The sequence below is a fragment of the Anomaloglossus baeobatrachus genome, chromosome 8 (genome assembly GCF_048569485.1).
Source record: "Anomaloglossus baeobatrachus isolate aAnoBae1 chromosome 8, aAnoBae1.hap1, whole genome shotgun sequence".
Taxonomy (NCBI): domain Eukaryota; kingdom Metazoa; phylum Chordata; class Amphibia; order Anura; family Aromobatidae; genus Anomaloglossus; species Anomaloglossus baeobatrachus.
The window spans coordinates 121,485,186-121,512,976 of NC_134360.1; the positions used below are offsets into that span (position 1 = coordinate 121,485,186).

The 27,791-nt window shown below is 48.3% G+C and overlaps 1 protein-coding gene across 1 annotated transcript in view; it reads left to right on the plus strand.

Annotated features, from left to right (window-relative positions):
* The first annotated feature begins 15,761 nt into the window (after positions 1-15,761).
* Positions 15,762-27,791, plus strand: part of NDUFA6 (NADH:ubiquinone oxidoreductase subunit A6) — a 153,872-nt gene continuing 141,842 nt past the window's right edge. The window contains exon 1 of the mRNA XM_075320918.1: positions 15,762-15,963. Coding sequence (XP_075177033.1) covers positions 15,834-15,963 — 130 coding nt within the window. The 5' untranslated portion in view covers positions 15,762-15,833. The remainder of the gene's footprint in view (positions 15,964-27,791) is intronic.

The window sequence follows — 27,791 nt, forward strand, 5'->3', positions numbered from 1 at the left end:
TAATTCCTTAATTTTCCCTTGCAAGTAGCCAGCTTTGGAGTTACGGATGTTCACCAACCACTTTGTGTTGAACTTAGTGATTTACATTTTTGGGTTCGAGAATCACATTAAGCACACATGCCTGTCATCATATTGACGTGCTCTGAAAAACTAAGCAGTTCATATACAGTGCCTACAAGTAGTATTCAACCCCCTGCAGATTTAGCAGGTTTACACATTCGGAATTAACTTGGCATTGTGACATTTGGACTGTAGATCAGCCTGGAAGTGTGAAATGCACTGCAGCAAAAAAGAATGTTATTTCTTTTTTTATTTATTTTTTTTAAATTGTGAAAAGTTTATTCAGAGGGTCATTTATTATTCAACCTCTCAAACCACCAGAATTCTGTTTGGTTCCCCTAAAGTTTTAAGAAGTATTTCAGGCACAAAGAACAATGAGCTTCACATGTTTGGAATAATTATCTCTTTTTTTTTCCAGCCTTTTCTGACTAATTATGACCCTCACCAAACTTGTGAACAGCACTCATACATGGTCAACATGGGAAAGACAAAGGAGCATTCCAAGGCCATCAGAGACAAGATCGTGGAGGGTCACAAGGCTGGCAAGGGGTACAAAACCCTTTCCAAGGAGTTGGGCCTACCTGTTTCCACTGTTGGGAGCATCATCCGGAAGTGGAAGGCTTATGGAACTACTGTTAGCCTTCCACGGTCTGGACAGCCTTTGAAAGTTTCCTCCCGTGCCGAGGCCAGGCTTATCCGAAGAGTCAAGGCTAACCCAAGGACAACAAGGAAGGAGCTCCGGGAAGATCTCATGGCAGTGGGGACATTGGTTTCAGTCAATACCATAAGTAACGTACTCCACCGCAATGGTCTCCGTTCGAGACGAGCCCGTAAGGTACCTTTACTTTCAAAGCGCCATGTCAAGGCTCGTCTACAGTTTGCTCATGATCACTTGGAGGACTCTGAGACAGACTGGTTCAAGGTTCTATGGTCTGATGAGACCAAGATCGAGATCTTTGGTGCCAACCACACACGTGACATTTGGAGACTGGATGGCACTGCATACGACCCCAAGAATACCATCCCTACAGTCAAGCATGGTGGTGGCAGCATCATGCTGTGGGGCTGTTTCTCAGCCAAGGGGCCTGGCCATCTGGTCCGCATCCATGGGAAGATGGATAGCACGGCCTACCTGGAGATTTTGGCCAAGAACCTCCGCTCCTCCATCAAGGATCTTAAGATGGGTCGTCATTTCATCTTCCAATAAGACAACGACCCAAAGCACACAGCCAAGAAAACCAAGGCCTGGTTCAAGAAGGAAAAAATCAAGGTGTTGCAGTGGCCTAGTCAGTCTCCTGACCTTAACCCAATTGAAAACTTGTGGAAGGAGCTCAAGATTAAAGTCCACATGAGACACCCAAAGAACCTAGATAACTTGGAGAAGATCTGCATGGAGGAGTGGGCCAAGATAACTCCAGAGACCTGTGCCGGCCTGATCAGGTCTTATAAAAGATGATTATTAGCTGTAATTGCAAACAAGGGTTATTCCACAAAATATTAAACCTAGGGGTTGAATAATAATTGACCCACACTTTTATGTTGAAAATTTATTAAAATTTAACTGAGCAACATAACTTGTTGGTTTGTAAGATTTATGCATCTGTTAATAAATCCTGCTCTTGTTTGAAGTTTGCAGGCTCTAACTTATTTGCATCTTATCAAACCTGCTAAATCTGCAGGGGGTTGAATACTACTTGTAGGCACTGTATATTTTTCATATATATTTCCATTTATTTGTCAACAAATTCTCAATTTTGGCAACACATGAGAACACCAAAGTATTAGGCTAAAAAATAGTTTTATTAAATACACTTTAAAAGACAAAAAGCAAAAAAGTAATTAATTATAAATAACACTGCATAAAATCCAGACCTAGTGCAAAACAGATATATATATCAAAATTGATCACAAATAACTTAATAGAGGATGGATCCAGATGGCAACAAAATACGCCCTAAAAACAGGCAAAAAAGGTCCTGACGAAGACCCATTTGGAAACATATGTTGAGGTTGCCAGTCCTGGTGCTCCACTCTCTGAGGTAATGGATCCTTTTTGATTAATCCTGCCCTTTCTCTGTATATACTGCTTGCATTTATTGGCACTGGCCTTTTTTCCCTATCGGGACCCACCTGTTCACACTATGTACTGAGTGGGACTCTCGTTTTTTGATCTATATACAAGATACCAAATCTTTTTGGCTTAAAATAGTGCAATATTTTCAGCATTGGGCACTTTACTAAGGTCTTTTTTAGCTTTTTTTGCATGTTTGACCTTTTTTGCCTGTTTTTAGGGCGTATTTTGTTGCCATCTGGATCCATCCTCTATTAAGTTATTTGTGATCAATTTTGATATATATATCTGTTTTGCACTAGGTCTGGATTTTATGCAGTGTTATTTATAATTAATTACTTTTTTGCTTTTTGTCTTTTAAAGTGTATTTAATAAAACTATTTTTTAGCCTAATACTTTGGTGTTCTCATGTGTTGCCATATTTATCTAGTTTGACAGGCTATGTACCCTATTTACAAGGTTTTGTGTTTACTAAATTCTCAATTTTACATTCATTTCATGCTGTTTATTTTTATTTTTTCAATATTCCGATATATGCTTTTTCTGTGTTAGAGAAAAAGGGGTAGATCCAGGCAACCACCGTCCAGTAAGCCTGACATCAGTAGTATGCAAAGTTTTTGAGGGCATTTTAAGGGATGACATGCAAAAATATATTGCAGAAAATAATATGATAACTGACAAACAGCATGGATTCATGAAAGATAAGTCGTGTCTAACCAACCTGTTGGGGTTCTATGAGGGGGTAAGTTCAAACCTGGATATTGGTAATGCAGCTGATGTGATTTATTTGGACTTTGCAAAGGCATTTGATACTGTACCACATAATAGCCTTATACTAAAGCTCCAGAAGCAAGGACTAGGGGACACAATATGCAACTGGGTAAGGAATTGGCTAAAAGATAGGAAACAAAGAGTAGTCATAAATGGTACATTCTCTAAATGGGCTATAGTCAGCGGTGGGGTGCCGCAGGGATCTGTGCTTGGACCGATTCTTTTTACTCTCTTTATTAATGACCTTGTGGATGGGATTGATAGTACAGTGTCAGTCTTTGCCGATGACACCAAACTATGTAGGATATTAAAAACTGACCTGGATAGTACAATATTACAAAAAGATCTGGATAAGATGTCAGAATGGGCAGATACTTGGCAAATGAGATTTAATGTTGATAAATGTAAAGTAATGCACCTAGGACGGAGTAATCCTATAGCTGCGTATACATTAAATGGAAGTAAACTCGGGACTACAGAACAGGAGAAGGACTTGGGTTTTCTCATTACAAATAAGCTGAGCAGCAGCACTCAATGTCAAGCAGCAGCTGCTAAAGCAAACAAGATTTTAGGGTGTATAAAAAGAGAGATTAGATCCCGTGATCCCAACGTATTGTTACCCCTCTATAAATCACTTGTAAGGCCACATCTGGAATACGGGATCCAGTTTTGGGCTCCACATTTTAAAAAGGACATTCAGAAGTTAGAGTCAGTTCAAAGGCGGGCAACTAGACTATTACAAGGAATGGAAGGCCTCCCATATGATGACAGGTTGAAAAAGTTAGATATGTTTAGCTTAGAAAAAAGACGTCTCAGAGGAGATCTCATTTATATGTATAAATACATGTGTGGTCAATATAAAGGACTGGCACATGACTTATTTCTTCCAAAGACAGTACTAAGGACCAGGGGGCACTCACTGCGAGTGGAAGAAAAGCAATTCCGACACCTAAATAGGAAAGGGTTCTTTACAGTTAGAGCGGTCAGACTGTGGAATACACTACCACAAGAGGTAGTAATGGCAGATACTATAACAGCTTTTAAAAAGGGCTGGATGATTTCCTCAGTACACAAAACATTGTTGGTTATAAATGACTTAGTGACTAAATGTAGAACTGGTGGAGGAAGGTTGAACTAGATGGACCTAGGTCTTTTTTCAACCTAAGTAACTATGTAACTATGTGTTAGCAGAAAGTACTCCTCCTCTGCATTTTTCACGTGTCCATGAGTCACTCCGTTACCATGAGAGCATTGACGTCATAGTTGTCTACGTGGCGGTATGGACTCCTTTATAAGTAACCGGTCTGTATACTATGTGTGTATTTTCTCTTTTCCCTGAAGAAGGAGACGGCTTATGTCTCTGAAACGCGTTGGAATGCTGTAATAAAAAGAAATTTTTTAATTAACATCCTGACAACAGTGGTTTTTTAGCGCGGCTAAAACCCGAAATTTAAGATCCATGAGACTGTAGCCAACCTCCCTGGATGTGGTCGCAGGAGGAAAATTGATGAGAAATCAAAGTGACGGATAATACGAATGGTAACAAACGAGTCCAGAAAAACTTCTAAAGAGATTAAAGGTTAACTTCAAGCTCAAGGAATACTGTATATATATATGTGTGTGTGAGTGTGTGTATATATGTGTGTGTGAGTGTGTGTATATATATGTGTGTGTGTGTGTATATGTATGCTTGTGTATATATGTGTGTGTGTGTGTGTGTGTGTGTGTGTGTGTGTGTGTGTGTGTATATACAGTACAGACTAAAAGTTTGGACACACTTTCTCATTCAAAGAGTTTTCTTTATTTTCAGGAATCTGAAAATTGTAGATTCCCATTGAAGGCATCAAAACTATGAATTAAAACATGTGTGAAACAACTGAAAATATGTCTTAAATTCTAGGTTCTTCAAAGTAGCCACCTTTTTCTTTCATTACTACTTTGCACACTCTTGGCATTCTCTTGATGAGCTTCAAGAGGTAGTCACCGGAAATGGTTTTCCAGCAGTCTTGAAGGAGTTCCCAGAGATGCTTAGCACTTGTTGTCCCTTTTGCCTTCACTCTGCGGTCCAGCTCACCCCAAACAATCTCGATTGGGTTCAGGTCTGGTGACTGTGGAGGCCAGGTTATCTGGCGTAGCACCCCATCACTCTCCTTCTTAGTCAAATAGCCCTTACACAGCCTGGAGGTGTGTTTGGGGTCATTGTCCTGTTGAGAAATAAATGATGGTCCAACTAAACGCAAACCGAATGGAATAACACGCCGCTGCAAGATGCTGTGGTAGGCATGCTGGTTCTGTATGCCTTCAATTTTGAATAAATCCCTAACAGTGTCACCAGCAAAGCACCCCACACCATCACACCTCCTCCTACATGCTTCACGGTGGGAACCAGCCATGTAGAGTCCATCCGTTCACCTTTTCTACAAAGACATGGTGGTTGAATCCAAAGATCTCAAATTTGGACTCATCAGACCAAAGCACAGATCTCCACTGGTCTAATGTCCATTCCTTGTGTTCTTTAGCCCAAACAAGTCTCTTCTGCTTGTTGCCTGTCCTTAGCAGTGGTTTCCTAGCAGCTATTTTACCATGAAGGCCTGCTGCACAAAGTCTCCTCTTAACAGTTGTTCTAGAGATGAGAAGGTATGTCCAAACTTTTGGTCTGTACTGTGTATATATATATGTGTGTGTGTATACATGTGTGTCTGTGTATATATGTGTGTGTTTGTATATATACAGTATGTGTGTGTATGTATATATTTACCTGTATATATATGTGCATTATTGTGTGTGTGTGTATATTATATATATATATATATATATATATATATATATATATATATATATATACTAGCTGTAGTAACTGTCTCTCTATCTCTCTCCCAGTCTCTGTCTGTGTGTCGGTGTTTGTCTGTCTCGCTGTCTGTCTCTTTCCTTGTCTGTTTCTATCTCTCTGTATTTGCATCAGTCTATCTGTCTCAATCTCTGTATCTGTCTGTCTCTCTCTCTCTGTCTCTTTGACCGTCTGTCTCTTTGTTCAGCTTTCTCTTTATCCAGCTGTCTTTTTGCCCGGCTGTCTTTTTGCCCGGCTGTCTCTTTGCCCGGCTGTCTCTTTGCCCGTCTGTCTCTTTGCCCGTCTGTCTGTCTAGGTCTGTCTCTTTCCCGGTCTGTCTTTTTCCCGGTCTGTCTCTTTCCAGGTCTGTCTCTTTCTAGGGCTGTCTCTTTCTAGGGCTGTCTCTTTCCAGGGCTGTCTCTTTCCCCGTCTGTCTCTTTGGGCGTCTGTCTCTTTGCCCGGCTGTCTCTTTGCAGGGCTGTCTCTTTCCCGCTCTGTCTCTTTCCCCGTCTGTCTCTTTCCCCGTCTGTCTCTTCCCGTCTGTCTCTTTTCCCGTCTGTCTCTTTTCCCATCTGTCTCTTTCCAGGTCTGTCTCTTTCCAGGTCTGTCTCTTTGGGCATCTGTCTCTTTGGGCATCTGTCTCTTTCCCCAGCTGTCTCTTTGCCCAGCTGTCTCTTTGCCCGGATGTCTCTTTCCAGTGCTGTCTCTTTCCAGGGCTGTCTCTCTCCAGGGCTGTCTCTCTCTAGGGCTGTCTCTCTCCAAGGCTGTCTCTCTCCAGGGCTGTCTCTCTCTAGGGCTGTCTCTCTCCAGGGCTGTCTCTCTCCAGGGCTATCTCTTTCCCGCTCTGTCTCTTTCCCCGCTCTGTCTCTTTCCCTGCTCAGTCTCTTTCCCTGCTCAGTCTCTTTCCCCGCTCTGTCTCTTTCCCCGTCTGTCTCTTTTCCCGTCTGTCTCTTTTCCCGTCTGTCTCTTTTCCCGTCTGTCTCTTTCCCGCTCTGTCTCTTTCCAGGTCTGTCTCTTTCCAGGTCTGTCTCTTTCCAGGTCTGTCTCTTTCCAGGTCTGTCTCTTTGGGCATCTGTCTCTTTGGGCGTCTATCTCTTTGGGCGTCTGTCTCTTTCCAGGGCTGTCTCTTTGACCGTCTGTCTCTTTATTCAGCTTTCTCTTTATCCAGCTGTCTTTTTGCCCGGCTGTCTTTTTGCCCGGCTGTCTCTTTGCCCGGCTGTCTGTTTCTAGGTCTGTCTCTTTCCCGGTCTGTCTTTTTCCCAGTCTGTCTCTTTCCAGGTCTGTCTCTTTCTAGGGCTGTCTCTTTCTAGGGATGTCTCTTTCTAGGGCTGTCTCTTTCCAGGGCTGTCTCTTTCCTTGTCTGTCTCTTTGGGCGTCTGTCTCTTTGGGCGTCTGTCTCTTTGCCCGGCTGTCTCTTTGCCCGGCTGTCTCTTTGAAGGGCTGTCTCTTTTCCGCTCTGTCTCTTTCCCGCTCTGTCTCTTTCCCCATCTGTCTCTTTCCCCGTCTGTCTCTCTTCCCGTCTGTCTCTTTTCCCGTCTGTCTTTTTCCAGGTCTGTCTCTTTCCAGGTCTGTCTCTTTGGGCATCTGTCTCTTTGGGCATATGTCTCGTTGCCCAGCTGTCTCTTTGCCCGGCTGTCTCTTTCCAGTGCTGTCTCTTTCCAGGGCTGTCTCTTTCCAGGGCTGTCTCTTTCCAGGGCTGTCTCTCTCCAGGGCTGTCTCTCTCCAGGGCTGTCTGTCTCCAGGGCTGTCTCTCTCCAGGGCTATCTCTTTCCCGCTCTGTCTCTTTCCCCGCTCTGTCTCTTTCCCCATCTGTCTCTTTCCCCGTCTGTCTCTTTTCCCGTCTGTCTCTTTTCCCGTCTGTTTCTTTTCCTGTCTGTCTCTTTCCAGGTCTGTCTCTTTCCAGGTCTGTCTCTTTGAGCATCTGTGTCTTTGGGCATCTGTCTCTTTCCCCAGCTGTCTCTTTGCCCAGCTGTCTCTTTGCCCGGCTGTCTCTTTCCAGTGCTGTCTCTTTCCAGGGCTGTCTCTTTCCAGGGCTGTCTCTCTCCAGGGCTGTCTTTCTCCAGGGCTGTCTTTCTCCAGGGCTATCTCTTTCCCGCTCTATCTCTTTCCCGCTCTGTCTCTTTCCAGGTCTGTCTCTTTCCATGTCTGTCTTTTTGGGCGTCTGTCTCTTTGGGCGTCTGTCTCTTTGGGCGTCTGTCTCTTTCCAGGGCTGTCTCTTTGCCTGTATGTCTCTTTGGGCGTCTATCTCTTATGGTGTCTGTCTCTTTGGGCGTCTGTCTCTTTCCAGGGCTGTCTCTTTGCCCGTCTGTCTCTTTGCCCATCTGTCTCTTTCTCCGGCTCTCTTTCTACGGCTGTCTCTTTCTCCAGCTATCTCTTTGCTCGTCTGTCTCTTTCCAGGGCTGTCTCTTTCCCAGTCTGTCTCTCTGTCTGTCTGTCTTTTTCTGTCTCTCTCTATCAGTCTATCCTATCTTATACTAACAGTTTATTTTGTTCCACTGACAGTTGCTATTTATAGCCTACTGTATAGCTCGCAGCTCCATTCAGTTTAATGGCTGCAGGATTTTTGTAGAGTAACTAGAAAGCACGGGGTTACATTTTCCCACCCAAACATAGTGTATGACGTTCCCTGAGTCACATGGGGTGTCTGTGCAAAATTTCGTGATTGTAAATGCTATGGTGCGGATACACTTTAGCGGACATACACACACACACACACACATACACTGAGCTTTATATAATACTAGAAGGTGGCCCGATTCTACGCATCGGGTATTCTAGAATTTACGTATTGTGTAGTTAATGTATGATTTTTGTTATATATATATATATATATATATATATATATATATATATATATGTTGTTGTCTGTAGTTACCAAGTGTTTGTGTAGGGCGCTGTACATGTTCTGGGTGTTGTCTGGGTGTGGCAGGGGGTGAGAGCGGTGTTGTATGTGTGTTGCGTGTGTTGCGTTGTTTGTGGAGCGCTGTGTGTCTGTAGCGTTGTGTGTGTGTGTGTTGCACGGTTTGTGTGGGTGTGGTGTGTTTTGGGGGGAGGTATGTTTTCTGCAATGTGTGTGTGTTGCGTGGTATGTGCGTATATTTATGTATGCCGCGGTGTTTGTGTGTTGGGTGTTGTGTGTGTGTAGCGTTGTCTGTGTGTGTGGGTGTCTGTGTAGGGCGGTGTTTGTGGTTCCCAGTGTGTGTGTGGTGTGTTGTGTGTGTGTTGGGGGGAGGTGTGCACCTCCCATCGTGCTCCATCCGCCATGCTGCGCACTCCCAAACGTGGTCCATCCGCCATGCTGCGCACCCCCCATCGTGCTCCATCCCCCATGCTGCGCACCCCCAAACGTGTTGTGTGTGTGTAGCGTTGTCTGTGTGTGTGGGTGTCTGTGTAGGGCGGTGTTTGTGGTTCCCAGTGTGTGTGTGGTGTGTTGTGTGTGTGTTGGGGGGAGGTGTGCACCTCCCATCGTGCTCCATCCCCCATGCTGCGCACTCCCAAACGTGCTCCATCCGCCATGCTGCGCACCCCCCATCGTGCTCCATCCGCCATGCTGCGCACTCCCAAACGTGCTCCATCCGCCATGCTGCGCACTCCCAAACGTGCTCCATCCGCCATGCTGCGCACTCCCAAATGTGGTCCATCCGCCATGCTGCGCACTCCCAAACGTGCTCCATCCGCCTTGCTGCGCACTCCCAAACGTGCTCCATCCGCCATGCTGCGCACTCCCAAACGTGCTCCATCCGCCATGCTGCGCACTCCCAAACGTGGTCCATCCGCCATGCTGCGCACCCCCCATCGTGCTCCATCCCCCATGCTGCGCACCCCCCATCGTGCTCCATCCCCCATGCTGCACCAGCATCAGCCTCTCTGCCCCGAGCATCAGCCTCTCTCCTCCCAGCATCAGCCTCTCTCCTCCCAGCATCAGCCTCTCTCCTCCCAGCATCAGCCTCTCTGCTCCCAGCATCAGCCTCTCTGTCCCCAGCATCAGCCTCTCTGTCCCCAGCATCAGCCTCTCTCCTCCCAGCCTCAGCCTCCCCCAGCATCAGCCTCTCTTCTCTCAGCCTCCCCCCTCCCAGCCTCCCTCCTCCCAGCCTCCCCCAGCATCAGCCTCCCCCTCCCAGCCTCCCCCAGCATCAGCCTCCCCCTCCCAGCCTCCCCCAGCATCAGCCTCTCGCCTCTCAGCCTCCCCCAGCATCAGCCTCTCTCCTCCCAGCCTCCCCCAGCATCAGCCTCTCTCCTCCCAGCCTCCTCCAACATCAGCCTCTCTCCTCCCAGCCTCCCCCAGCATCAGCCTCTCTCCTCCCAGCCTCCTCCAGCATCAGCCTCTCTCCTCCCAGCCTCCCCCAGCATCAGCCTCCCCCTCCCAGCCTTCCCCAGGATCAGCCTCTCTACTCCCAGCCTCCCTCCTCCCAGCCTCCCCCAGCATCAGCCTCCCCCTACCAGCCTCCCCCAGCATCAGCCTCTCTCCTCCCAGCCTCCCCCAGCATCAGCCTCTCTCCTCTCAGCCTCCCCCAGCATCAGCCTACACCCTCCCAGCCTCCCCCAGCATCAGCCTACCCCAGCATCAGCCTATCCCAGCATCAGCCTACACCCTCCCAGCCTCCCCCAGCATCAGCCTACCCCAGCATCAGCCTACCCCAGCATCAGCCTCTCTCCTCCCAGCCTCCCCCAGCATCAGCCTCCCCCTCCCAGCCTTCCCCAGGATGAGCCTCTCTCCTCCCAGCCTCCCCCAGCACGCCGTGCTCCTCTGCCGACACTCACAGATCCGATCGCATACACTCACACACACTCACACATCTGAACACACTCACACACATCCGATCGCATACACTCACACACACACTGAAGATATCGCACATACGCGCTCACACTCACAACATCCGGAGATACCACATGCTTCTGGCCATGTGATCCTCCGGCAGGTCCTGGAAGGTCACTCCACAGTATCGCCGCCGAGAAGCAAGTGATATCCCAGGATGTTGTGAGTGTGTGGATGCGATGTGATGTGTGTGTGAGAGTGAGTGCGATCTGATGTGTGTGTGTGTGGTACAGTACTCACCTGGGAGTCGTGGCTCCGTGTCGGTTCGGGGAATGCGTGCGGGGGGCGGGGCCAGAGCGAGCGTGCATTGCGTGAGGAGGGCGGGGCGTGGCCGAGTTACCAATGCGTGCAGGGTGCCGGGGCGAGAGGCCAATCCATGTGGGGGGCGGAGCCTGGGCGAGCGGCCGGCCAATCCGTGTGCGGGCGGAGCCTGGGCGAGCGGCCAATCCGTGCGGGGGGGCGGGGCCATGGCGAGCCCAGCGGCCAATCAGCTTTGTGTCACCGTAAGGACACAATTTTGGAGCAAGACAGACAGACAGACAGAATAAGGCAATTATATATATAGATATCATCTATATATATAATTGCCTTATTCTGTCTGTCTGTCTGTCTGTCTGTCTTGCTCCAAAATTGTGTCCTTACGGTGACACAAAGCTGATTGGCCGCTGGGCTCGCCATGGCCCCGCCTCCCCGCACGGATTGGCCGCTCGCGTCGCCTCGGCTCCGCCCCCCCACGGATTGGTCGCTCGCCTTGGCCTGGTCCCGCCCTCCGCATGGATTGCCCGCTCGCCTCGGCCCTCCGCACGCATCGCCAGACATAACCTTGCGCTGCTGGGATCGTGACGGAGCCGGTGAACGCTGGTAACTATTATACACATCGGGTAACTAAGGTCCCTTGGTTACCCGATGTGTATCATAGTTACCAGTGTACACCGGCTCCGTCACGATCCCAGCAGCACCAGACATAACCTTGCGATGCTGGGATCGTGACGGAGCCGGTGAACGCTGGTAACCATTATACACATCGGGTAACTAAGGTCCCTTGGTTACCCGATGTGTATCATAGTTACCAGCGTACACCGGCTCCGTCACGATCCCAGCAGCGCCAGACATACCCTAGCGATGCTGGGATCGTGACGGAGCCGGTGAACGCTGGTAACCATTATACACATCGGGTAACTAAGGTCAGTTACCAGATGTGTATCATAGTTACCAGCGTACATCGGATCCCGGTACACTATTCCTCCTATTATACTCCTCTCCCCCCAGGACTACTCCTCCTATTATAGTCCTCCTATTATACTCCTCTCTGAGTATAATAGGAGAACTATTATAGCATGTGGGATGGAGCACGATGGGGTGCACAGCATGGGGGATGGAGCACGATGGGGGGTGCGCAGCATGGGGGATGGAGCACGATGGGGGGTGCGCAGCATGGGGGATGGAGCACGATGGGGAGTGCGCAGCATGGAGGATGGAGCACGATGGGGAGTGCGCAGCATGGGGGATGGAGCACGATGGGGGGTGCGCAGCATCGGGGATGGAGCTTGATGGGGAGTGCGCAGCATGGGGGATGGAGCACGATGGGGAGTGCGCAGCATCGGGGATGGAGCACGATGGGGAATGCGCAGCATAAGGGATGGAGCACGATGGGGGTTGGGCAGCATGGGGGATGGAGCATGATAGGGGGTGCGCAGCATGGGGGATGGGGCACGATGGGGGGTGCGCAGCATGGGGGATGGAGCACGATGGGAGGTGCACACCTCCCCCCAACACACACACACACAACAAACACACTGGGAACCTCAAACACCGCCCTACACAGACACCCACACACACAGACAACGCCGCACACACACAACACCCAACACGCAAACACCGCGGCATACATAAATATACGCACATACCGCACAACACAAACATTGCACAAAACATACCTCCCCCCAAAACACACCAAACCCACACAAACTGCGCAACACACACACACACAACGCGACAGACACACAGCGCTCCACAAACAACGCAACACACGCAACACACATACAACACCGCTCTCACCCCCGGCCACACCCAGACAACACCCAGAACATGTACAGCGCCCTACACAAACACTTGGTAACTACACACAACATCTATATATATATATATAACAAAAATCATACATGAACTACACAATACGTAAATTCTAGAATACCCGATGCGTAGAATCGGGCCACTTTCTAGTCTATATATATAATTGCCTTATTCTGTCTGTCTGTCTGTCTTGCTTCAAAATTGTGTCGTTACAGTCACAGTGTCGTTACAGTGACAACTGTCGGATTGGCCGCTGGGCTCGGCCTGCCCCCCCCCCCACGGATTGGCCGCTCGCCTTGGCCTGGCCCCGCCCCCCACATGGATTGGCCGCTTGGCCAGGCCCCGCCCCCACACTTCCCCCTTGGCCAGGCCCCGCCCCCTCACGCATTGGACGCTCAGCCTGGCCCCGCCCCCCGCACGCATTTCCCGAACCGACACGGAGCCCTGCAGACAACCCCAGCAACGTGAGGATATGTGTCGGCTGGCCCCGACTCCCAGGTGAGTGCTGCACCCCCGGGAGCCCACACCAGCGTACAACGGCAACCCCAGCAGCGCGAGGGTATGTGTCGGCTGGGTTGCCGGTACGCTGGTAACCATGGTACACATCGGGTAATATTGTGTAGCATGGTTACCAGCGTATGCCGGCTCCCTGCCCATTCAGATCGTTGGTCTCCCGCTGTCACACGCCGATGCGTGCTGCACAGCAGGAGACCAACAAACAAAAAGTGAACCAGCATTGTCGCTTTCAATAGTTACATGATGTGTACCATGCTTACTAGATTACCCCGGCTCCTAGCACACGTGTCCCGGAGCCGGCGTTAGCTGGTAACCATGATACACATCGGGTAACTATGAAAACCTCTTTGCATAGTTGCCCGCTCAGCCACGCCCCCCACACGCTCTGCCCGCTCGGCCACGCCCCCCACGTGCTCTGCCCACTCGGCCACGCCCCCCACGCACTCTGCACGCTCGGCCACGCCCCCACGCACTCTGCATGCACGGCCACGCCCCCACGCGAACTGCCCGCTCGGCTACGTCCCCACGCGCTCTGCCCGCTCGGCCACGCCCCCACGCGCTCTGCCCGCTCGGCCACGCCCCCACGCGCTCTGCCCGTTCGGCCACACCCCCCAGCGCTCTGCCCGCTCGGCCACGCCCCCCACGCGCTCTGCCCGCTCGGCCACGCCCCCCACGCGCTCTGCCCGCTCGACCACACCCCCCACACGCTGTGGCCACTCGGCCACGCCCCCACACACTCTGGCCGCTCGGCCACACACCCCACACACATTGGGCACCTATACACCTCCCCCAGGACTACTCCACCTATTATATTCCTCTTCCCCTAGGACTATTCCTCCTATTATACTCCTCTCCCCCCAGGACTACTCCTCCTATTATACTCCTCTCCCCCCAGGTCTACTCCTCTGATTATACTCCTCACCCCCCAGGACTATTCCTCCTAATATACTCCTCTCCCCCCAGGAATACTCCTCCGATTATACTCCTCTCCCCCCAGGACTACTCCTCCTATTATCCTCCTCTCCCCCCAGGACTACTCCTCCTATTATCCTCCTCTCCCCCCAGGACTACTCCTCCTATTATACTCCTCTCCCCCCAGGAGTACTCCTCCTATTATACTCCTCTCCCCGCAGGACTACTCCTCCTATTATACTCCTCCCCCCCAGGAATACTCCTCCTATTATAATCCTCTCTCCACAGGACTCCTCCTCCTATTATACTCCTCTCCCCCAGGACTACTCCTCCTATTATCCTCCTCTCCCCCTAGGACTACTCCTCCTATTATACTCCTCACCTCCAGGACTACTCCTCCTATTATACTCCTCCCATCCAGGACTACTCCTCCTATTATACTCCTCTCTCCCCAGGACTACTCCTCCTATTATCCTCCTCTCTCCCCAGGACTACTCCTCCTATTATACTCCTCACCTCCAGGACTGCTTCTCCTATTATACTCTTCTCTCCCCAGGACTACTCCTCCTATTATACTCCTCTCCCCCCAGGACTACTCCTCCTATTATCCTCCTCTCTCCCCAGGACTACTCCTCCTATTATACTCCTCACCTCCAGGACTACTCCTCCTATTATACTCCTCCCATCCAGGACTACTCCTCCTATTATCCTCCTCTCTCCCCAGGACTACTCCTCCTATTATCCTCCTCTCTCCCCCAGGACTACTCCTCCTATTATATTCCTCTCTCCACAGGACTACAACTATTATACTCCTCTCTCCCCAGGACTACTCCTCCTATTAAACCCCTCTCCCCCTAGGACTACTCCTCACACACACACACACACACACACACACACACACACTGCACAAAACATACCTCCCCCCAAAACACACACACCACCACACACACACACACACACACACACTACAGACACACAGCGCTCCACAAACAATGGAACACACACACAACGCAACACACAAACAACACCGCGCTCACACCCCCCCCCCCCCCACACCCAGACAACACCCAGAACATTTACAGCGCCCTACACAAACACTGGCAACTACACACAACAACATCTATACATATAACAAAAATCATACAACTACGCAATAAATTCTAGAATACCCGATGCGTTCGAATCGGGCCACCTTCTAGTATATATATATGCTTGTGTATACATATGTGTGTGTGTGTATATATATATGTGTGTATACATGTGTATCTGTGTATATGTGTGTGTTTGTATATATACAGTATGTGTCTGTGTGTTAAGTGTGTATATATATATATATATATATATATATATATGTGCATTTATACAGTATGTGTGCATGTATATGTGCATTGTGTGTGTATATATACACACAGATATATATATATATATATATATATATATATATATATATATATATATATATATATATGTATATATATATAGTTATATATATGAGGAACTCCTGGAATCAACTCCATTCTAGTGGGTTCTATGAGGGGCTGTCTAGATTGGAGTTGATGTTTTGACGGAGGGAGATCCTCAAAAAAATCAACTGCAATCTAGTCACCGTACTATGGAGCCATCTAATGTGGTTACTAAACTGAGGGCCCTCAAAATATCAATTCGCTTCTTGGGATGAACTCCGTACTGTGGCGGACGCTCCGCCCCTTCCGGTGGCGTCATCACCCATCCGCCCAGCTACTCACTCTGTGTTGTAGACGCGACCTCGAAACGACCGTGGCAGTATGGCTGCAACAAAAAGTACGAGTCGTTTAACAGGTTTCGTTAAACCGATTCTAAGCCAAAACGTGTGCGAAGCTAAACGGAGGGTTCGGGAGTTGTACAAAGCTTGGTACCGGGAAGTGCCTAATACAGGTACGATGTGTTCCATCTGAATGACCTAGCACTTCTGGATCCGTCAGTGTAGCTAGACAAAGACATCTATGGAAAGGTTTGACTCTTACCGAGTTTAGGTGTCCTGATGAAATCTGTATATATGTATTCTGTCTGTCTCTTATTCACAGTCCTGGGCTCTCACTTTCCTTCGCTTATGCTTGTTGTCCGGTCCCCTGTGCCCTCCATCAGCAACGTTCACATCTGTATGACTTTAGGCTGCTTTCACACATCCGGCTTGAGCTCTGCGGCTCAATCCGGCTGTGAAAACTATGCAACGGATGCGGTGAAAACACCGTATCCTTTGCATAAGTTTTTCCCATGCGGCCCGTCCGGTTTTTGCCGCTTGCGGCACGCTACTGAGCATGCGCAGTGGCAAAAACCGCATGCAGCGGCCGGATGCGGTTATTGCCGCATCCGGCCGTCATAGGCATGCATTGAAAAATGCGCCGCATCGGCTGAATGCGGCGCGATGCGGTTTTTTTTTGCCGCACGAAAAAAAGTGCCAGGCAACGTTTCATCCGGCCGCCGCATCGGCTAAATCTGCCGCATGCGGCAAAAACCGGACGGAACGCAAGGCCATGCGGCACAATGCGGCACTAATTAAAGTCTATGCAGGAAAATCGCAACCGACAGCAAAAAAAAACGGTTGCGATTTTCCTGCAAAGTGCCGGATTGTGCCGCATTGCAGAAACCGGAGGTGTGAAAGCAGCCTTAGGCTGCTTTCACACTACGTCTTTTTAACATGCGTCCTGAATGGTTTTTTGCTGCAAAAGCGGATCCTGCTTTTACAGCAAAAAATGCATGCAAACGCATGTCTTAGGCTGGTTTCACACTACGTTTATTTAACATCAGTCCATAACGTTTTTTTAGCGGAAAAACGGATCCAGTGCAAATGCGTTTTCACTTCAATGCATTTGCAATGGACTCACGTCCACCTGCGTTCGCATGCGTTTGTGTGCGTTAGACACAGGATCCGTACTTTTGCGTTATTTTAACATGTTTCAAAAACGCTACTTGTAGCGTTTTTTACCTTTGTCAAAATAACGCATCTCACAGGATCCTTCACATTGCACCGCGAGCTGCAATGCATTTCAATGAGCGCTGGATCCTGCCTAGCAGAATGCGTTGAGTTGCGTTGTAACAGGATCCTGCTTTTGTACTGAGCATGCCCAGAAAGTACTGAGCATGCCCAGAACCAGTCTCGCGTGATCTGTCTCTCTCTCCTCCTCCCTCCCCCTCTCTATCTCTGTCTTTCCCCCTTCCTCTCCTCCCTCTCTCTCCCACCTGAGAGCTGCGGACACTCGTAACCAAGGTAAATATCGGGTAACCACTTCTCTTAGTTACCCGATGTTTACGTTGGTTACGTGTGCAGGCAGCCCTGCTCCTAGCAGCTGCAGACACTCGTAACCAAGATAAATATCGGGTATCCAAGCCCGATGTTTACCTTGGTTACGAGCGTCTGGAGCTGTCAGATGCCGGCTCCCAGTCTGGCACGTTTAGTTCCCCTCACTCCCGATCACATGACTCCAATGCCCGCCCCTAAACATCCAGTGACAGGATCCTGCAAAGTAAAGACATGCGTTTACATGCGTTTTTTGCTGTAAAAGCAGGATCCGCTTTTGCAGCAAAAAAACGTTCAGGACGCATGTTAAATAAACGTAGTGTGAAAGCAGCCTTATTTTGCAGGATCCTGTCACTGGATGTTTAGGGGCGGGCATTGGAGTCATGTGATCGGGAGTGAGGGGAACTAAACGTGCCATACTGGGAGCCGGCATCTGACAGCTGCGAGGCTCGTAACCAAGGTAAACATCGGGTATACTTGCTTGGATACCCGATATTTACTTTGGTTACAAGCGTCTGCAGCTGCTAGGAGCCGGGCTCCCTGCACACGTTACCAACGTAAACATCGGGTACCTAAGATAAGTGGTTACCCGATATTTACCTTGGTTACGAGTGTCCGCAGCTCTCAGGTGGGGGAGAGGGAGGGGGAGAGACAGAGAGAGAGGGGGAGAGAGACAGATCACGGAGGCTGGCTTCTGGGCATGCTCAGTAGAGCAAGCAGGATCCTGTCTATCAGCATGCCAGCGTTCACATGCGTTTGCGTGCTGTTTAGTCAGGATCCAGCAATTTGCAGAAGTTGGACGCAGCTCAAAAACGCTACAAGTAGCGTTTTTGAAAGATGTTAAAAAACTGTAAGTCGCTGGATCCTCACTATAACGCACGCAAACGCAGGTGAACACATGTTAACGCGAGTCCATTGCAAATGCATTGAAATGAAAACGCATTTGCACTGGATCCGTTTCTGCGTTAAAAAAACGTTCAGGACGCATGTTAAAAAGACGTAGTGTGAAAGCAGCCTAGGGCTATGTGCGCACTAGAAAAGTGATTTTTCTCAAGAAAATTTCTTGAGAAACTTCTGGGAGTTGAAGATTACCGCACCTGCGGTAAAAAAACGCACCAAATCCGCGGGAAAAACGCATGCGTTTTTGCCGCGGTTTTTCCGCAGGTTGGTCCCTGCGGTTTTTTTTATGCTGAACAGAAATAAATAATATAGATAATCGATAGACAGATAATGGATAGAGGGAAAGATGGATAGATGAATAGATAGATGAGAAAGACCTATATAATGTCCCACCTCCCTGCATATTCTAAGTTGGCACCCTTTAGTGACTTTCATGTGGCACTAAAGGGTGTCTAGCCTTGTATTTAGCCAAAAAATAATTAAAAAAAAAAAAAAAAATGATGTGGGGCTCCCCCTATTTTTGTAGCCAGCTAGGGTAAAGCAGATGGCTGCAGCCTGCAAACCACAGCTGGCAGCTTCACCTTGGCTGGTAATCCAAAACAGAGGGCACCCCACGCTGTTATTTTACATAAAATAAATAATTTAAAACAAAAAACGTGGGGTCCCCCCCAAATTGGATCATCAGCCAAGGTAAAGCAGACAGCTGGGGTCTGATATTCTCAGACAAGGGAGGTCCACTGTTATTGCACACTCCCCAGCCTAAAAATAGCAGGCTGCAGCCGCCCCAGATGTGGCGCATCCATTAGACGTGCCAATCCTGGCGCTTCGCCCCAACTCATCCCGTTGCCCTGGTGCGGTGGCAAACGAGGTAATATATGGGGTTGATGCCAGATGTGTAAAGTCACCTGGCATCAAGCCCTGGGGTTAGTGATGTCACGCGTCTATCAGATACCCGACATCACAAACCCAGTCAGTAAGAAATATAAAATAGACAACAAAAAAAGTTTTATTTGAAAAAAAACACTCCCCACATTCCCTCTTTCACCAATTTATTGATAAGAACAATCAATTCCACGTCTGGCGTAATCCAATAAGGGGCGGGGCGTCCCACGGCGATCCATACCATAGTCACTGTCCCAGTCCATGAAGAACAGAATGTTCCCCATTGGCTGGGAGAGCAATGCAGTGACCTGAGCTAACATCAATAGCCCAGGTCACTGCAGGGGATGACGAGCGCTGCTGTCAGGAGGATAGATGAGATCATTACCTGCTGTGATGATCTCCTGCAGTCCTGCCATCAGCTCTGTCACTGACTTCTATGCCCGCTGCGTTGTCAGCAGTATCGCAAGAGCCCGTGACGTCACCGCTAGTGATAGTCTTGGGCCGCTCGCGAGACAGGCATAGACAGCAGTGACCGCGGTGACGTCAGGAGGCAGGAGATTGTCACAGCAGGTAATGATCTCATCTCACCTCCTGACAGCAGCGCTCGGCATCCCCGCGGCTGCACACACTGCTGAGTGTCAGTGTCTGCCTGCGCTGCAGCGTGACAAGCCGCTGACACTGCGGGCAGACACTGACACACTGCGGGCAGACACTGACACTGCTGTGCGTGCAGCGGCGAGGCCGGAGCGGGACACAGACTGCACAGGCACCCGCCGGACGTCACACGGAAGCGCTTCTGTGCGGCGTCCAGGGAGTGTGACGTCTGTGTTTACTCTGCTCCGCCTCCTCTTCTGGCATAATAACATCACTTCCTGCAAAACCGCAGGCAGCGATGAGCACTACCGCAGGTAAATCGCGGCTATACCGGGGGTATACCGCACATCATTTGCTACCTGTGGTATACCCCCGGAATTTCGCGATTACATTACAGTGAATGGAGTGAAATTCAGGGGGTATACCGCAGGACGATGCTGAAGTTGGTTTCTTATTCGTCCAGTTTCTTCTTATTCAGCAATTTAGTTTTTTCAGTTTTTTATGCATTTATCAACAAAAATAACACATGACAATAATAAAATACAATGCACAGGTGTGCCCTAATATAAATACACTCAAAACCAGCTGCGAAAATTATAAAACTGGCAAAAAAATGGGCATCAAAGTGGGCACCAAAGTATGTTAGTGAAAGGGTTAAATGACTTTGGACCACTGATCTAACACCACAATTGCATATCTAGTGATGCCTCTAATCAAACTCAAGTGACTCCAGCTTGGCCCAAAGGGGTTCTGGGCATCAAAACTGGCATCAAAGTGGGCACACAGCCAATTTTCATAGATTTGAATAAGTAACTGATGTTTTTGAATGGTTAAATGGCTTTGGGCCACTGATCTCACACCACATTTACATACCTAGTGATGCCACACATCAAATTCAGATCACTCCAGCCTGGCCCAAACAGGTTCTGGGCATCAGAGCTGGCATCAAAGTGGGCAAAACCCCAGTTTTCACAGATTTGAATAAGTAACTAGTGTTTTTGAGGGGTTAAATGGCTTTGGGCCACTGATCTCATACCACATTTACATACCTAGTGATGTCGCACATCAAATTCAGATCACTCCAGCCTGGCCCAAACAGGTACTGGGCATCAGAAATGGCATCAAAGTGGGCAAAACCCACTTTTCACAGATTTGAATAAGTAACTGGTGTTTTTGAGGGGTTAAATGGCTTTGGGCCACTGATCTAACAACACATTTACATACCTGGTGATGCCACACATCATTATCAAATCAGTCCAGCCTGGCCCAAACAGGTTCTGGGCACCAGAACTGGCATCAAAGTGGGCAAAACCCACTTTTCACAGATTTGAATAAGTAACTGGTGTTTTTGAGGGGTTAAATGGCTTTGGACCACTGATCTCACACCACATTTACATACCTAGTGATGCCCCACATCAAATTCAGATCACTCCAGCCTGGCCCAAACAGGTACTGGGCATCAGAAATGGCATCAAAGTGGGCAAAACCCACTTTTCACAGATTTGAATAAGTAACCAGTGTTTTTGAGGGGTTAAATGGTTTGGGCCACTGATTTCACACCACATTTACATACCTAGTGATGCCACACATCAAATTCAGACCACTCCAGCCTGTTTGGGCCAGGCTGGAGTGATCTGAATTTGATGTGTGGCATCACTAGGTATGTAAATGTGGTGTGAGATCAGTGGCCCAAAGCCATTTAACCCCTCAAAAACACCAGTTACTTATTCAAATCTGTGAAAATTGGCTGTGTGCCCACTTTGATGCCAGTTTTGATGCCCAGAACCCCTTTGGGCCAAGCTGGAGTCACTTGAGTTTGATTAGAGGCATCACTAGATATGCAATTGTGGTGTTAGATCAGTGGCCCAAAGCCATTTAACCCTTTCACTAACATACTTTGGTGCCCACTTTGATGCCCATTTTTTTTGCCAGTTTTATAATTTTCGCAGCTGGTTTTGAGTGTATTTATATTAGGGTACATCAGTGCATTGTATTTTATTATTGTGATGTGTTATTTTTGTTGATAAATGCATAAAAAACTAAATTGCTGAATAAGAAACTGACGAATAAGAAACCAACTTCAGCACCGTTACCGCAGGTACCTGCGGAAAATAATGGACATGCTCATTTTCTCAAGAAAGTTTCTTGAGAAAAATCCACCGCGTGCGCACAGCTATTTTTTGTTCCCATAGGTTTTGCTGGGAAATGTCTGCAGAAAGATTTCAAACCTTTCTCAAGAAATTTCCGCAGCAAATCCGCTTGTAAATCCGCGGGTAAAACGGCCTAGTGCGCACATAGCCTAAATGCCCTGCCTAACCATACCCTGTATCAGGGCCGGCCCCAGGCGAGAAAGTCTTAGTGGGCCCCATGCACATGTAGACACACACATATACAGATACATACACATACAGGCATTCGTACACATTTGAAGACATTCACAAGCATACTAATATATATACAGTTAGGTCCAGAAATATTTGGACAGTGACACAATTTTCGCGAGTTGGGCTCTGCATGCCACCACATTGGATTTGAAATGAAACCTCTACAACAGAATTCAAGTGCAGATTGTAACGTTTAATTTGAAGGTTTGAACAAAAATATCTGATAGAAATTGTAGGAATTGTACACATTTCTTTACAAACACTCCACATTTTAGGAGGTCAAAAGTAATTGGACAAATAAACCAAACCCAAACAAAATATTTTTATTTTCAATATTTTGTTGCGAATCCTTTGGAGGCAATCACTGCCTTAAGTCTGGAACCCATGGACATCACCAAACGCTGGGTTTCCTCCTTCTTAATGCTTTGCTAGGCCTTTACAGCCGCAGCCTTCAGGTCTTGCTTGTTTGTGGGTCTTTCCGTCTTAAGTCTGGATTTGAGCAAGTGAAATGCATGCTCAATTGGGTTAAGATCTGGTGATTGACTTGGCCATTGCAGAATGTTCCACTTTTTTGCACTCATGAACTCCTGGGTAGCTTTGGCTGTATGCTTGGGGTCATTGTCCATCTGTACTATGAAGCGCTGTCCGATCAACTTTGCGGCATTTGGCTGAATCTGGGCTGAAAGTATATCCCGGTACACTTCAGAATTCATCCGGCTACTCTTGTCTGCTGTTATGTCATCAATAAACACAAGTGACCCAGTGCCATTGAAAGCCATGCATGCCCATGCCATCACGTTGCCTCCACCATGTTTTACAGAGGATGTGGTGTGCCTTGGATCATGTGCCGTTCCCTTTCTTCTCCAAACTTTTTTCTTCCCATCATTCTGGTACAGGTTGATCTTTGTCTCATCTGTCCATAGAATACTTTTCCAGAACTGAGCTGGCTTCATGAGGTGTTTTTCAACAAATTTAACTCTGGCCTGTCTATTTTTGGAATTGATGAATGGTTTGCATCTAGATGTGAACCCTTTGTATTTACTTTCATGGAGTCTTCTCTTTACTGTTGACTTAGAGACATACACCTACTTCACTGAGAGTGTTCTGGACTTCAGTTGATGTTGTGAACGGGTTCTTCTTCACCAAAGAAAGTATGCGGCGATCATCCACCACTGTTGTCATCCGTGGACGCCCAGGCCTTTTTGAGTTCCCAAGCTCACCAGTCAATTCCTTTTTTCTCAGAATGTACCCGACTGTTGATTTTGCTACTCCAAGCATGTCTGCTATCTCTCTGATGGATTTTTTCTTTTTTTTCAGCCTCAGGATGTTCTGCTTCACCTCAATTGAGAGTTCCTTAGACCGCATGTTGTCTGGTCACAGCAACAGCTTCCAAATGCAAAACCACACACCTGTAATCAACCCCAGACCTTTTAACTACTTCATTGATTACAGGTTAACGAGGGAGACGCCTTCAGAGTTAATTGCAGGCCTTAGAGTCCCTTGTCTAATTACTTTTGGTCCCTTGAAAAAGAGGAAGCTATGCATTACAGAGCTATGATTCCTAAACCCTTTCTCCGATTTGGATGTGAAAACTCTCATATTACAGCTGGGAGTGTGCACTTTCAGCCCATATTATATATATATAATTGTATTTCTGAACATGTTTTTGTAAACAGCTAAAATAACAAAACTTGTGTCACTGTCCAAATATTTCTGGACCTAACTGTATTAGGCTGCTTTCACACATCCGGTTTGTGCTGAGCGGCACAATCCGGCTCAAAAACCTATGCAACGGATGCGGCAAAAAAAACGGATCTGTTGCATAAGTTTTTCCATGCAGCCCGTTTGGTTTTTGATGGATGCGGCTTGATACTGAGCATGCGCAGTACAAAAAAATCGCATCCGGCGTCCATGGGCTTGCGTTGTGAATCGCGCCGAATCCGGCGCGATGCATTTTTTTCGCCACACAAAAAAACGTGCCAGGCAACGTTTCATCCAGGCGCCGTATGGGCTAAATATGCCGCATCCGGCAAAACCCGGACGCAACGCAAGGCCATGCAGCACAATACAGCACTAATGCAAGTCTATGCGGGAAAAACCGCAACCGGCGGAAAAAAAAAACGGTTGCGTTTTTTCTGCAGAACACCGTATTGTGCCTCACTTCAAAAACCAGATGTGTGAAAGCGGCCTGAGGGGATGTGCACACGTATGCGTATTGCATGCAGTTACGCTGCGTTCTGCACCGCAGCGTAACTGCATGCGTCCTGCGTCCCCAACACAATCTATGGAGATTGTGCAGGAGCCGTGCGCACGTGGCCTATTAGAACGCAGCGATTTGGCTGCTGCCCGAATCTCTGCGTTCTAAGAAGTGACATGTCACTTCTTTCGTGCGGTTTGCATGCTGTCTATAGGGAGAGGCAGCATGCAGAGCGCACGTTCTCTGCCGCCACCATGCGCTTCAGAACGCAGCTTTTAGGTGCGGTGCAGAGCGCACATAGTTTTATACACACACACACACACATCATACGTGCCCACACAGACACATTAGAGGTATTATTAATATGGGGAAGCCGGCAGCAGCCTCACTCTCCTCCCCACTTGTCTCCGTCCAGCTTCTCCCAGGCATGTGGCAGTGCCGTGCTGTATGATTGGCCATCACTTTTAGGCCCCTTTCACACGTCAGTGATTCTGGTACGTTTGTGCTTTATTTTTTAACGTACCAGAATCACTGACATACGCAGACCCATTATAATCAATGGGTCTGCTCACACATCAGTGATTTTTCACTGCACGTGTCTCCGTGCAGCGTACACCCGTGTCCGTGATTGCTGCACGGGACATGTCCATTTTTTTCTGGCATCACTGATGTCCCACGGACCACACTATGGTGTGATCCGTGAAACACGTGCCAGAAAAAAACGTGCTTCTAAAATAAAAAGCATTTTAACTCACCCGGCTTCAGCGACGCTCTCTGCAGCCTGTTCTGCCTGCTGCTTCTGTGCCGGCTCATTACTGTCGCGCATATTCATGATGCACGACACAGCCGACCCGGAAGCAGCTGCTGCGGGGGTCAGCGCCGGCCGGATGCTGCACCGCGGGAGCGTTCAGCACCATGGAGAGCGGGAGCGCGCACAGGTGAGTTGATTTTTAAATGCAATCACGGGCCACGGAGAACGGAGCCCGGATTGCACTTAAACAACCCACGTGTGCCGTGAATCACGGCACACGGAGGGACATGGGCGTGTTTTGCACGTCAGTGAAGAACGGCAGTGTTTTTCACTGACGTGTGAAACGGGCCACATCAGTTTTTGCCGTCAGAAACAAGCCGTTGATTTGCGGAAAAAACGAATCCGGCGTCTGTTGTTGCTGCTGCCTCCGTTTTTTCCTCATAGACCTGTATTAATGCCCGATTGTGCTGCATGGCCTCGCGTTTCATCCGGCATGTGCCGGACCCGGCAAAATTGGCTTGTCCAGCTGCTGGAAAGGACGCACAGTGGAACGTTTTTTGTCACCGGCGCCGTGTGGCGTGGTGTATAATGAAAGCCTATGGGCTCTGGATCCGTTTTAACGCAGCAAAAAACGCATTCCACCGACCAATCCCGTTGGTTTTTTTTTGTCTTTTTTTTAATTTTAACTGAGCATGCTCAGATGAGATGTAAATCCATTTCTCATCTGTCTGTTGGTCTCTCCCTCTCACCCCACCTCTCATACTCACCAATCACCTGCACGGCTGTCGCACTGCTCCGGCGGCTTCTCCAGCTTTTGAAAATTCCGGCCGCTTATTTTTCCATCTCGTATTAACTGCTTCCCCCGCCCACTGGCACCTATGATTAATTTCAGTCAGACGAGCCCCTGCTGAGTGACAGCTGTCCCACTGCAACCAGTCACAGCCGCCTTTGGGCGGGTCTATATCTTGCAGTAAAATTAAAAAAAAAACAAACCTGCTGTGGTCCCCTCAATTTTGATACCAACCAAGGTAAAGCCGCACAGCTGAGGGCTGGTACTCTCAGGATGGGGAGCCCCACGTTATGGGGAGCCCCCAAGCCTAATATCAGCCAGCAGCCGCCCGGAAATGCCGCATCCATTAGATACTACAGTCCCAGAACTCTACCCGGCTCATCCCTATTGCCCTGATGCGGTGGCAATCTGGGTAATAAGGAGTTAATGGCTTAGTGATGGCAGGTTTCTGAGACCCTCCCCCCCCCATCACTAAACTGTAGTGAAAGTAAATAAACACAAACACCATAAAATCCTTTATTTGAAATAACCCCCCCCATCACTAAACTGTAGTGAAAGTAAATAAACACAAACACCATAAAATCCTTTATTTGAAATAAAAGATAAAAAAAACACCCTCTTTCACCACTTTATGAATCTCCAAATACCTCTCCAGGTCCGACTTAATCCATACGAGGTCCCGTGATGCTTCCAGCTCTGCTACATCGGAAGCTGACAGGAGCGGCCGTAGAACACCGCCACTCGCTGTGAGCTCCATGCAGTAACTGACAGGAGGGACTGGGGGCTACAGTATATACAGTACCTTGCGAAAGTATTCGGCCCCTTTGAATTTTTCAACCTTTTCCCACATTTCAGGCTTCAAACAAAGATAAAAAAAATATTGTTATGGTGAAGAATCAACAACAAGTGGGACACAATTGTGAAGTTAAGCGAAAATTATTGCTTATTTTAAACTTTTATAAAAAATAATAAACTGAAAAGTGGGGCGTGCAATATTATTAATCCCCTTTAAGTTAATGCTTTGTAGCGCCACCTTTTGCTGCGATTACAGCTGCAAGTCGCTTGGGATATGTCTCTATCAGTTTTGCACATCGAGAGACTGACATTTTTGCCCATTCTTCCTTTGCAAACAGCTGGAGCTGAGTGAGGTTGGATGGAGAGCGTTTGTGAACAGCAGTTTTCAGCTCTTTCCACAGATTCTCGATTGGATTCAGGTCTGGACTTTGACTTGGCCATTCTAACACCTGGATACGTTTATTTGTGAACGATTCCATTGTAGATTTATGTTTGGGTTTATTGTCTTGTTGGAAGACAAATCTCCATCCCAGTCTCTGGTCTTTTCCAGACTCCAACAGGTATTCTTCAAGAATGGTCCTGTATTGGGGGCGTGGCCTGCACGCTGATGGCGATGGCTGCTTGAAGGAGAGCTCTGTGCTGACAGCAGGATAAACCGGCTCTTATCAGCTCAGAGATAACAGGATTACCAGCTACAGGTGTGAGTAACCCCAGCCCCCAGCTATGCCTAAGGGGAGACCTAAAAAAACTGGCACTCCAGCCAAACTGACAGACTTCTACCCCCGGGATAGGGATCTCTCCTCACCAAGCAAGATGGCGCTGGCTTCCCACTCAGCTTCTTCCCACTCCTCACAAGGAGATACAGGCTGCTTGAGAGGCTGCACAGGCATTCCTCTGACAGAGGAAACAATGCAATCTCTGCTGAAAACGCTGAGGGCTTCCCTGCAGGCTGATTTCAGAGAAGTAGTAAGAGAGCTGAAGGAAGAGATCAGGTCTCTAGGTGATCGCACAGAGCATGGAGAAACTAAAATGGCTGAACTTGCAACATCACATAACAATCTGATAGATGCTAACACAGCTTTGGAAAAGGAGGTGGAGGCACTAAAACTTAAAATCCGTGATATAGAGGACAGATCCCGAAGAAATAACCTAAAAATCAGAGGGATTCCCTC